Source organism: Dermacentor andersoni, chromosome 2, assembly GCF_023375885.2.
Source record: "Dermacentor andersoni chromosome 2, qqDerAnde1_hic_scaffold, whole genome shotgun sequence".
NCBI classification, from domain to species: Eukaryota; Metazoa; Arthropoda; class Arachnida; order Ixodida; family Ixodidae; genus Dermacentor; species Dermacentor andersoni.
In genome coordinates, this window is record NC_092815.1 from 212,848,746 (window position 1) to 212,862,259 (window position 13,514).

The 13,514-nt window shown below is 42.9% G+C and overlaps 1 protein-coding gene across 2 annotated transcripts in view; it reads right to left on the reverse strand.

Moving 5' to 3' along the window:
- Positions 1 to 3,707: 3,707 nt before the first annotated feature.
- Positions 3,708 to 13,514, reverse strand: part of LOC126540161 (coiled-coil domain-containing protein 149) — a 50,485-nt gene continuing 40,678 nt past the window's right edge. For both annotated transcript variants that reach the window (XM_050186947.3, XM_050186946.3), the window contains 3 exons: positions 10,266 to 10,351; positions 9,292 to 9,402; positions 3,708 to 8,851 (listed from right to left, as the gene is read on the reverse strand). In XM_050186947.3, coding sequence (XP_050042904.1) covers positions 8,667 to 8,851; positions 9,292 to 9,402; positions 10,266 to 10,351 — 382 coding nt within the window. In that variant the 3' untranslated portion in view covers positions 3,708 to 8,666. The remainder of the gene's footprint in view (positions 8,852 to 9,291; positions 9,403 to 10,265; positions 10,352 to 13,514) is intronic.

Genomic DNA, 13,514 nt, shown 5'->3' on the forward strand with positions numbered 1-13,514 from the left:
TTCCCCATAATTGCAACTGTATGAAACTCTACGACTGGCACCACCTGGTCAACCAAATTTAACTTACATATGTAGCACCTGACAAGTACGTCTCATAATGAAGTGGTGGATGTTGGGTATGTCAATGAAGGAGAATTACCATACTAGTCTGTTCATGCACGAGTATGTGTCTCGAAAGGAGTTTTGAGTATATCTGTCATATCACAAGGTTAGGACCCATCTAGGCTTTTTTCTTTTTTTCATTTCCGCTGTTTTTCAGCTTAATCCCAATGAATACAATTCAGAGACCAATCAGGTCCAATTGTGTTAAAAAAAATTGTACTTGTTCGATTTTTCTAATGGGTGTCCCAAACTACAATTCGAAGTATCCATTTCGTTCCAATTGGAAATTTCCAACTGGTTCGAGCAATTTTTTTTTTTACTGGGAGGAGGCTGTCACTGATTCAGCCACGCCTGTCCAAATGAAACTAATACAACTCTTCTAGACCAACACGTGACCCAAAACCAAGTATGCTTCAGCATTTTTTAGTTGTCAGCCGAGAACAGACAAGCAAGCTGTTTTACTCCACCTGCACGACACTTACCTGAAGGACTCGGGCGAGCGCTGCTGCAAGTCGAGCATTGCTGATGAAAGTGCGTGCTGCAAGTTGTATCTTGTTGGTCAAGAATAATGGCACTCTATAGGTAGAGCTCCGTATGCTTGTTAAATTAACATGCCTAGTTAGAGTGCAAAAATTATTTCTCTTTGCAGTACGTAGGTTCCTGTTACCATCAATTTTCAGGCTTAAATAAATATGTACCCTGTAGGGTGATTTGGACCTCGGTTCCCCAGTACAATAGCCTGATGCTATATCCATGAAGTCACAGACACATAATGAGTGAATATATTCGTCAACCTTACCACTTTCCTTCTCCAGCAGCAGCTATAGAGTTGAGATGATTGGTGCATGTGAATTGATATACAATCTGGTATGCCGATCTTGCTCAGAGCAACAGCATATACTGTTGACGGCTTCAGCACTCTGCCTGCAGCAGTTTGGTCCGGATGCACTTACTAGCAGAATCACAAAGTAAAGTACCTATCAAGGAAGCCTTTAAAAAAATATAATTTGCATGCAATTGTGTCAATAACACCTTTACATATCTCTGGTATCGCCTTCACGTTTTATTTCTGCAATGAATTTGCTTTCAAGCTCTACTTTTGTTTTCCGAGTCTACAGTGATGTCCCCTATGCAGCGTAAGTAAAATTCTATCCCATTCTATTTGAGTTAAAGTGGCTATGACTTTCCCATGAAACTAGACAGCCATAAGAAGCAACGAGCTGTTTATTAGATGTGGCACTGTTGATGCCCGTTATTTTTGGATGCACACAAACAAGAAAGAGGCAATACATTTCAAGTGAATGTGCAAATATTTGCATCACTCTACATTGACTAGACAAATCAAAGCACACGGTAAAATCCTTTCACACAGGCTTTAATATCACAAACACGTAGTACTGACATAGCAACAGTTAAATATCGATTGAGTCACATGAGCTATGCACACGCAACAATCTAGTGCCAAACAATATAACTTCCGAGTGTTGTTCAAAACAAATTTTTGACAAAGCCTAATGAAGTGTAAGCAATTTCACTGCTAATATGACAATACAAGGAGTCGTTTTCTTGAATCAGCACTACTAAGAAAGAATGGAGAAAATAAGACAGACTAGGAAAAAAAAAGGGAGATAGGGCGGCACACCATGGAATACAAACTTGCCCAAACCACAATCCTTGTGAAATAGTTCTCTCAAGATTTCAATATATTGCTACAAAGACAGTTCAACAGACCTTACGGCAGTGCATAAACACTATGACGAACCTTTTCCTGGTGACTAGTTGCTCAACAATTACGAGCATGTTTGCATGATGGTGATGCTCAGCATTTCAGCGAAGTGTAAGATGTCAAGCTCGCTTAACTTGATATTTAACTGACGAGACATGCAGCATCAGACAATGAGATTACTTAACCACATTTTGTAGATAGCACAAACAATAAATGAAGCAAATGGAGGAAACAATGCAAGCCCTTTTTTTTTTTTTTGCTTCACAGCATCATTTAAAATTCATACCGCCAAACTCATCTAGTTAACCGCATATGCTTTATTCCGAGTATGTATACACTATCTTCACTGGCCACACACTCTGCAGAAGCCCTTTTACCTATCCACCTTTGTAGTGCGAAAGAGGCTGTGTGTAAATTAAACTGATTGCATCAGAGTTGTGTTCACTACATTTTACACGCCAGACATTTTACCATATTTAATCACGTATGGCTCACCCTTGTGTAAAGGACTGCAACCTTACTTTAGAGCGCGAAAATTTGGGAAAACGTTTCCCTAAGTGTCTAGTGCATACCTGCATGCTGGTCAATTTTGCACAAGCCACTACTAGGTGGCACTAGTTACTGTCCTGTCAATGATGGTATCATCATCACTACCATATCCAGACGGATAATGCGGCTTACATCCAGTACGTTTCAATGGCATCAGCTGTGCTGCTGCTTGTTGTGCGGCTGCACTGCGCATTTGGGCGCGTTCCACAGCTGATAGGAAAACACCTCGCGGCATATGCTGCAACCTCGAAGCTCCAGCTGATTGCATACTATATAAATATGTCAACCGTGTGGCATGCTTCAATGAGTAGCCATAAGCCTGTGTCAGGCAAGACCCACAGCCTGTAAAATATTTGGCAAAGTGCAGGCCTTACGAGTAAATAAAGTATATCAAGCGCTATTGGTGACTTGTATCTTTGGGGGCTCGTGTCTTCGGTCCCACCCTAACTGAATCAATCGTCATTGACTAGACAATTTCCAGATGTTTGGTCTCTGAACATATGACAAGGCCACAGTACATGAGCCTGGTGACAGTGTATTTCTTTCACAGGAACGAAATTTAATGTCTAGCATGCAGTGTATTGAAAAAAGAAAACAAAAAGGAAGAAAATAGGCCTTCTGGAAATTTGTCTGACGAAAACATTTATCGTCAAAACAAACACAAGGAGAGAACCTGCTGCATGATCAGCTTTCTGGTACTACTGCAACCAAGCATGCATGATCTCTCTTTCAGCACTTCATTTTATTTGTGTTATGTTTTCCCTATATTAACCAATTTTGCACCACAAATCTAACCGGAAATCTCTCAACATACATGCAACACAGTTTCATCACCATAATGTCCTTTAGAAGTTGTGATTATTGGGCCGTGTATTGGCACGGGCAAACGCAGATGCAGTGCCTGAGGCGAGTATCATGACGCTGCTGCAATTTTACTGAGAAGATTCCACGCAGTGTACTGTCCTCATCTCTATGCAGGCTATCTCAATGCAAACATCCTGCAAGTTAGTACAGTGGAAATTGGAAACCTCCATCATAAATCTAACCATTTTGTCTTATTTAATTGCCAGTTTAATTAAAGAAGTGGTACATTTCCCTTACGGCATTTTTTGGCTCCATAATCTGTTGGCTTCATGTAACAGTGTCTGTCATTTACAGGCCACCTGTGTAGCACAAACAACACGTTTGACAATAGTACTAACTGTCATCAACTATGTACAGCGGCTTGTATTTGCATGTCTGCGGCAAGTGCAGGTTGGAGAAATAGAGCGATTTGTGGAATTTACTGTGCTTAAAACTACCACTTCAAGCAATGACTTAGAGGTGAACGTGAAGAACACAACCTGCTGCCACTAAGCTTATTATTAATCAACTACACAGTCAACACTGCTCGCCATCACAGTGTCTAAGTACACACAACAGAAACTTCGGCTGCATATTGAACAGTGCAAAAGACAGTGCATGAGCGAATAAGAAAGGACAGTCAATTGCACACACACAGCATTGAATCATAACTCCTTAGCAAGTTCCACAGCTTGTTCACTACAAGGTGCTGTGGGTCTCCAGGCACTAAGGGGTCCCCAGCCATAATTCTAACCAGGACAGTTTCCTGAACAGTTGGACCTTGTTTGCCAACTTAGTTTCTACAACTGCCTTTGCTGGCAACAAATAAGCAACAGACATTTCAAGTCAGTAAGAAACAGGGAAAACAATTAATTTGGAGATAAGTGGAATTCATTTTTCTATTGACTAGAACCTTGTTGTCGGAAGTTCAGTATGACACCACATCGCTTCATCTTCAAAAAATAATCTTTCTCGCAACTCGGGAATGAAACACACATATCGCACATAGCCATACATCACATAACAAGTCCACTCTACTGGAACACCACCTGCATTGGTGCCCTTGAAGAGTGTAGTAATAAGAAAGTCTGAGACATCATCACTCCAGGTGTTCTCTTGTTATGTTAGTTCTAACAATCCAAATGCACATCAGAATTTGGCTTTGTCTACGGGCCATGTTAATCCCAAACAGCAGCGAAAGCATGCCTGATCAAGTTTCCTGGGACCTGAAAGGGAGCGCCTCGGTCTCTTGGGAAAAGAAGTCATGCAAGACATGACAAGCTTTTGCTCGAATGAGGCATCTGTTGTGGGAAACAGCTATGCTTGTATTAAGCTGTGTTTCGCATTCAACAACACACAAACGAAGAAGGTAAGCTCGACGTAAGCCTTCCTTGAAAAGAAGTGGCGTGAACCTAGAAAGCATGAAATGAACGAGATCGATGGTCAGAGATCATGGTCACTGCCTAAAAAATTTTGCTTGGACGGCCTAAGGAGAAACTTAAAGTGCACAAACTTATTCAAACTGTTTCAGACTCTAAAAAAAGAAGGCGAGACTACCAGTAATCAACTAAGGAAGGAATCCAGCATATATAGGTGAAAATGTTTCCGGCATTCGAGATTATTCTGCACTGAGCCAATATATATCATACTCTCAAAGGTTACAAAGACACTAGCTAACCTTATGTGCTTACATCTGCTTCATCTTGCTTCAAATTTTACAAATGTGTTGTATACAATGAAGACCAAGAAATTCCAGAAACTTACGGGAACAAAGCCTCAGTATTATGAACATGCACAAAATTTTCTTTGAACATTTTCACCATTCTTCTTTTTTTTTTTGTCTGGTAGCATGTATTTTTGCACCAGACAGTAATGAATAAACTCTTTGTTATTTGAGCATCTGTGTGAATATTTCTTGCATTTGCAGTTCTTTATTTGGGTCATTCCAAGTTCGCTGCAATGGTACGGTACGTATATGATTCTATATATCAGCTTCCCAGGTTCGTGCACGTAATTGTGAGTATCTGGAGCCTTTAACCATGCCTCTCATGATGCAAGCTGTGAAAGAATTATGTATTCAATTTACTGTGGGAACACAGAGCCAGCGAAATGAATGGGTGCAGCGTGTTCGAAACCTTCCACCCTTGAGAACGAGCGAGAGGGTCAGAAGCTGGCACCTCTGGCAGTCGGTGCGTGAAACGCAGCAGCAGAGGTCTGCCCATTGAAATGTGGGCGACGTGACTGGCATTGGAAAGAGTAGTACAGAGGAGGCTCTGGCATAGTGTTTCTAAAACATTAACTACAGAGAAATGTAGAGGCACCAGTGTCTGCATTGTTTGGTTTCTCAAAGTGATGTTTCATTCAGTATGGGGACAATGGAAAGTATGTGAGTGTCATAATCTGCTCGGCTTGTGCCTTATCCTGTGTGACTATAGCATTCTGCTGCTCAGCATGAGATTGTGGGTTCAAAACCCAACCTTGCCGGTAGAATTTCAACGGGGTGAAATGCAAAAACAGTTGTGCAGTACTTAAATTAGGCACATGTTAAAGAACCCTAAGTGGCCAATATTACTCTGGAGCCATCCGCCACGGCAGCTTTGTGCAGCTTCGAGGTGTTAAAGCCAATGAATCAATCAATCAATCAACCAATAAATCAAATCCTCAACCTGTGATAACACTGACTGCATAAACTCGGCAACAAGGCTGCCACTAATTAGGTCAAACTGCTGCACTTCTCAAATTCAACGAGAGAGAGATAAAACTTTATTATGTCCTTGATGGGGTTCAGGGTTGGCGGTGGTTGGGAGACTAACCCCCAGTCCCACCCTTCCTCAGACAGCAGCCAGTCCTTGCTTTCTGGCGGGATCCTAGTAAGGTGGTGCCCTTAGTTATTATATGTGTGAAAAATTTACCCCTGAAAATATTGAGAATGATGTCTTAAAGCACCGCGGAGTCGTGAAGCCACGAATTCTCACCAGCAAAATATAAATCATTTGGTTGCACAGTGGCGGTCACTGCTGAGGGTTAGTTCTGCAGCAGTTTTAGTGTGATGTGGAACATAAAATCTGTGCACTCATGCAAATTTGGTGCAACTTTGTGGAAGCACCATTGGCTACCAAGCCGTGACTAGATCATATTGCAAACCAAGTGGAGGCAAACTCAACTTGCTAAACTTCATAGTTGTGCAAGTGCAAGTCAACAGAGTGTCAGTCCTAATGAATCCTGTATTTCCTGTTATTCTGAAGGTAGTCAATTAAAGGGCAACTAAAGAGGAACAAGAAAGTAGTTTACACTGATAAAATACTGTTTCAATACTCTCTTTCTGTTAATTCCACTGCACTAGGTTACATATTCGGAGAGAAAAAGGTCAAACTTAAGAACCCCAGCATCGGTACATCAGTGTGATGTCACGGATTTCAAATTATTTTTTCGTATTTGGTTTACTGTGGCTCAGTAAACGTTCTCAAAACTTGCTACGTTCAGCCTTTGGCTCTTTTAAACAAAATTTAACAGTAAAGGTGAGGTGCGGGTCGTATGTGAACTTCGCCTTTGTGTCTTTGTGGCACTGTGAAGTCACACCTCAAGACAGAACTGCACATAACCTGCACCGATTATTCCGGGAGACTTTAGATTATTTCGGGCAACCCCTGCCAAGTCTGAACAGTCTGTCAGCAATTCTACATCGCCTTATACTAGTGTGCATACTTAAGTTCTTTTTCTTGAGCCCCGCAACTGCACTCTCATCTTATAATCATGACTGCCTTATAATGGAGTAAATACGGTAGTCCATCTTTACTGATAAAAAAGACTCACCAGGCCCCAAGCAGATGCAATCCAAATCCATAATATGGGGGGCAAGCTGTTATGGGAAGTTCCAGGCAATGGCTCCACCCACCTTTTGCTTTTGTGTTTTAAAGTAAAAGTGGCCATTTCGGTTTTGTATAACAATGAATTGCTAACAAAACTGAATTTGCTTTTCTTCTTAGCATCCCTTTAAGTAACTTCAGTTCCATACATTCCTCTAGAAAGTTGTTATGAAACTCTATGAGAGCCAACTAGTATAGGCACTGTGTATCTTCAGCAAGTTGTCAGACAGCACAGCTGACAGAAATCCCAACTGGCTGGAATTTAGTCTGGGGCATTCAAAACAGGCGATACTCAAGAAAAAATGCAGGATGCAATTCTGAAATGAAATGTTTTGCATTAAACAATCGGGTGGCAGTAACTTGCATGATTGATTGTGTGTTTATGAGATCAAGGCATAAAAAAGAGACAGTGAAACGATAGTGTCAGCCACAGCCCAATTACGAGTCAGAGGTGAATGAAATGAATGCATTCATGGCCCCTTCTCCTGGCACTTTCAGGAGGTCGCAGGCATACCACAAGGAACAGATAGTTGCTAACAGATAGCTGCTTTTGTCTGTACGTGCCCTTTGCACGCTTGATGGATAAAGTCTAAGCCAACTTTTCACGTCGTGGAATACAGTAGCAGCTAAGAAAACACAGGAGCAGAGGAGACACCGTTTACATATCCCCAATTTTGTCGAAGCCTTGTGAACTCGAATGCCAAGAGCATTAGATGACCAATTCTTCCTAGCAAAGGTGCATTTGTCACAAGCATTTCCACAGCCTTGTTTAGATTTTTGATAACCACTGCTCGCTAGCAAAGGTACGTTAGTATGTTTTGATAACTGTGTGTTGGTCTTGTCCTCTGAAGAGGCAAAGGTGCTCATGATGCCTTTACGTTACAAGCTTCTCCACATGCCGAGCTTCTGCAAGCAGCGATAACCACTGGCAGTGGTGCATTATACTTTCAATCTTGCTGCATGTTTTACATGACCTGCACGTGCAATCAGTCATGTAGGCAGCAGCCATATATATTTCCTCGTTTTCTTTAATTCAAACAGTTGATTAATGACAGTAAACATTATAAATATGGCAGAAAAATGTGCTGACCATGCTGCGTGTCCTGCCTTTGCCGTTAAAATTGTCTATTTTACGTGCACTGTTCAATAAAGCACTTGTAGCACCGTGCAACATCTGCACGGTGCCTATGGATCTTTCCGACAAGCGCTCCCTCGCCATCACCATGATGCCTCGAGACTGTTGGGAGCCTATGGGAGCACTGGCTAAAAAGCACTAGGAACAGTGGCAACATGTACACTTTGTATCAACATGCAAGAATCTCGAGCCCCGGTGAAAAGGTGTATACATCGGTGCTGAAATGTGAAAAGCATCCGTCCCAAAATTACGTTGCACACACTCAATGCAGCTTGAGCACATCCTGATGTCTTGGCACTCACTGATGTGCAGGATATGTGGTTCATGGCGTAAGTGTGCTTTCTTGTGCATGCCACAGTCGTGGATTCGCAGGTCGTACAATGCTGCTTCAAACACTATACTGGCGATGGATCTTGGTCGTGCCACTGCCAGAGGATGCCCTATGTCAGCAGGCAAGGTCAGCCACTTCTTTGTGAGGGGGTGGGAGTGCTCGGTGCTGGGGTGACTTGAGCTCCTTCATGGCAGCTGAGAGGAGCCGCTGCAGCTCCGGGGGAAGGTCCTCCTCTCCTGCTACACAGTCTTCCCCCTCGTCACGCGAGTTCTCCCTCGAGATCACTGAACGTGGAACGTCTGCATGTGGGCAGAGAGTGAGAGAGAGAGAGAGACCCAGAAGAAGAGAGTGTTTGCTGACAGGAAAGGCAGAAAGGGCTGCTAAAGCTAGTGTCTGTCATTGTTAGGCTGCAACTACAGGCTATAGGTGAAACACAGCGTGCCTTGCTTCACCACTGCAGTGAAATACTGCACCACAGTTCCATTTCCGCAGATCCTACACATTTTGTTTGGCATCGCTGTAAGGGATGCGTACTCCTTATTTATTTCGTACAAAACAGCAAGCAATGCTCATGAAAGTGGTATTGAAATGCATCCACCATGAAATGCAACCCATGAGAGAAATTTCAGCACGAATGAGCCAGTGGTTTAGCTAGAAGAGTCATGCATACCTGGCACTTCCTTTTATGCGACATTCAGTACAAACTGCATTTACAGGCAAGATACAGGGTACAACTAACCTTTGTCTGGTGTTGGCTTGGACGCCGATAACTCCACTGCACCAATAGACAACGAGTTGGCATCTTCTAAGTTACTGCTTCCTTTACTCCTGTTGGTCAGTTTTGCTGGATCTGGAAAGACAGTGCCACAGCAGTCTAGTTTCACACATTATGTTTCAACACGCTTCCTTGCTCAGCAGTTATCTTCCCAATTCACATCTTAGCCATGCCTCCACCTGCAGCATACACATCTCTCAGTCGAGTAGCTCACTCGACGACACTGCAAGCACCAGCTGAAAGGCACAGCTGCTAAGCTTCACAAGCTCCTTCCAGCATGTGTCCTCATTTATTACGACTCGCCTCTGTGATGAACATTTGCATCACATGACCAAAAACGACGCCACGCGCTTTAAGCTATTACTCAGACAATGCAGGCATTTCGGATGGCTAAGTAACGCCAAAAGCCCTGTGCTTTTCGCAAATGTGACGAATGAATGGGCATGCCGATTTGCGTCAAAGTCTGTATGAGCATTTGTGCCCAGCGCAAAACATTCTTCCTTCTCACCAAATGTTGGAGAGCAAGCGATATTCAACACTGGCCTGTTTGCGAGTATGCTTCATGTATTGACAAAGGGATTGTGCCTGCTTCAGTTAACAATGCGCTCCTCCTCCTGAGCGAGAGATTTCTCGAGACGCTATAAATGGACAGCGTCCCTCATGAGCCAGAGCTCTCACTTTCCCCTTTTGTTAAGAGCAGATTGCCAAGCTGACCACTCTTTACTTAACGAAATAAATATACATCTTGAATCTTACTTTGCACCGTCTCGTCTCTCCCTGGGACCTCTGCACTGATCGACCTGGCCAAGCTTCAGGTTGCTGCGCCAGTGCCAACCCTTGGACTCGAAAGCCCCTTGTTACATCGCCTACTTCTCGCAAGGCAGGTAACACTTTTCAGTTGGAAGTCTATCCAACTGAGCACGATACGAGAAGCTCACCTGTGCTTGAGAGGGGCATGTTGACCCTCCAGGTGCCGTCACACTTGAGCTTGCTCTCTAGCTCTGTCACACGTTTGCCCAGAACTCTACAATGAAAACAGATAAGATGAGATACGAGAGATTACACAAATAAACGAAAAAATGGAGGGGATAGGGCACCAGATAAAGTGCAGTATACAAACACCCCCAATAAACGGGCTACTGTGCTTGACATTCAAAGCAGTGGCAACGGAACCTGTGTCACAACCTGTGCTGACAGATGTTTATAATGGTGGGACAACAGAACAACAGAACAAAAAAGTGCCATGGCAAGGGCAGTATGTTGTACACCCTTTGACGCTTTCCTGTGCCTCTTTTTATTTTACAGAAAGTAGTGTAAAATGAACGAGAAGAAAGAAAACCGAGAGGCCCAATTTTTATTAATCATATCATAAGAAGCCAACAAACACACCAAGGACAACATAGGGGAAATTACTCGTACTTATTATCTGAATTAAAGAAACGATAAATTAATGGAAATGAAAGTGGATGAATAAACAACTTGCGGCATGTGGGATATGAACCCATGTCTTCGCATTGCACATGCAACACTCTTACCAATCGAGCTACTGCGGCACTGTTTTCCCGGCCACTTTCTGAGATATTTATGTTTTTACTACTATAACTAACCCGGGGAGTGTTAGCCAGTGCCACCACTCACAAACCTTGGTGGCAGGTGTGGAACATCCTTTCTGCCGCAGACGTCACAAGTACGTGATCAATTTGGGTGACAGCAGCTGGTCAATAAACTTGCCAAGGTCGATAAACCCACACATGCTACCTGAAGGCATTAATGTTGCCGGATTCGAGACCCTCGTGATGTAATGTGTAGTAGTCTATCAAAATATACCTGTTCTGTGAGGTCTCAGATGAACAGATGCAAAAAACTGGAACATGTGGACACTTTTAACAAACGTACATAGGTGTCGACCAGCACTGCTATGGTGCCACATTAACTTGCAGAGAGCAAAAGAGCACTTTTTATATTCTGTTTTTGTCACAAGCTCTGCCTTAAAACCAGAAGATATGCCAGCCTGACGTGTAAGAGTTATCTAAACATTTCTATAACAACTGCTCACTAATTTCATTTGTTTGTTGAACTGCCACAACTTGTTTCAATTGTGTTGTTTTCACTAATATGGGAGGTGAAGCTGAAACAGATAAGAGATTTAACAATTGTAAGAGAAACATTGAGAAACGTGCTATACGCCAGATATCGTAGAAGTGTTCTCGTACGTATAAAACTGAAGCTTACCGAACATGCAATGCGCAGAATTCAACCAAACTGCCATAAAGAGCTGTTAAAAGCAAAATCATAGGACCCTTGGAAATTTGGGACAGGACAAAATAAATCTATTCTTTTCACCTGACTATACAGGCTACTACTGTATACAGCTACTATACAGGCTTTCTGGTCAATACTTGACTACATGGGGAAACTAAAGAAATGTGGGCTTATTGGGAGATATGCACAAGCAAAATTTCTCTTAAGAAAGTGTGTTGTGTTTCAGACCTGCGATTTTCAGGTATGACACCTCCAGCCCATGCCAAATAGCTGCGGTGGGGGAATCAGACGTGAAGAACAAAACCTGCATGTTTACGCACTTTTTACCAGTGCTATTTTCCCCTGCTATCAAGGACATGGTCATAATGGCCAGAAAAACCGTGGAGACATTATCAGGGTTCATACGGCACATTTGAATGAATCATCATAATCATCATCATTAGCCTGGTTACGCCCGCTGCAGGGCAAAGGCATCTCCCATACTTCTCCAACTACCCCGGTCATGTACTAATTATGGCCATGTTGTCCCTGCAAACTTCTTAATCTCATCCACCCACCAAACTTTCTGCCGCCCTCTGCTACACTTCCCTTCCCTTGGAATCCATTCTGTAACTCTTAATGAACATTGGTTATCTTCCCTCCTCATTACGTGTCCTGCCCATGCCCATTTCTTTTTCTTGATTTCAACTAAGATATCATTAACTCGCGTTTGTTCCCTCACCCAATCTGCTCTTTTCTTATCCCTTAACATTACACCTATCATTCTTCTTTCCATAGCTCGTTGCATCGTCCTCAATTTAAGTAGAACCCTTTTCATAAGCCTCCAGGTTTCTGCCCCGTATGTGAGTACTGGTAAGACACAGCTGTTATACACTTTTCTCTTGAGGGATAATGGCAACCTGCTGTTCATGATCTGAGAATGACTGCCAAATGCACCCCAGCCCATTCTTATTCTTCAGATTATTTCAGTCTCATGATCCGGATCCGCAGTCACTACCTGTCCTAAGGAGATGTATTCCCTCACCACTTCCAGTGCCTCACTACCTATCGTAAACTACTGTTCTCTTCCGAGACTGTTAAACATTACTTTAGTTTTCTGCAGATTAATTTTTAGACCCACCCTTCGGCTTTGCCTCTCCAGGTCAGTGAGCATGCATTGGAGTTGGTCCCCTGAGTTACTAAGCAAGGCAATATCATCAGCGAATCGCAAGTTACTAAGGTATTCTCCATTAACTCTTATCCCCAATTCACCCCAATCCAGGTCTCTGAATACCTCCTGTAAACACGCTGTGAATAGCATTGGAGCGATCGTATCTCCCTGCCTGACGCCTTTCTTTATTGGGATTTTGTTGCTTTCTTTATGGAGGACTACGGTGGCTGTGGAGCCGCTATAAATATCTTTCAGTATTTTTACATACGGCTCGTCTACACCCTGATTTCGCAATGCCTCCATGACTGCTGAGGTTTCGACTGAATCAAACGCTTTCTCGTAATCAGTGAAAGCTATATATAAAGGTTGGTTATATTCCGCACATTTTTCGATCACCTGATTGATAGTGTGAATATTGTCTATTGTTGAGTAGCCTTTACGGAATCCTGCCTGGTCCTTTGGTTGACGGAAGTCTAAGGTGTTCCTGATTCTATTTGCAATTACCTTAGTAAATACTTTGTAGGAAACGGACAGTAAGCTGATTGGTCTATAATTTTTCAAGTCCTTGGAGTCCCCTTTCTTATGGATTAGGATTATGTTAGCGTTCTTCCAAGATTCCGGTACGCTCGAAGTCATGAGGCATTGTGTATACAGGGTGGCCAGTTTCTCTAGAACAATCTGCCCACCATCCTTCAACAAATCTGCCGTTACCTGATCCTCCCCAGCTGCCTTCCCCCTTTGCATAGCTCCCAAGGCTTTCTTTACTTCTTCCGGC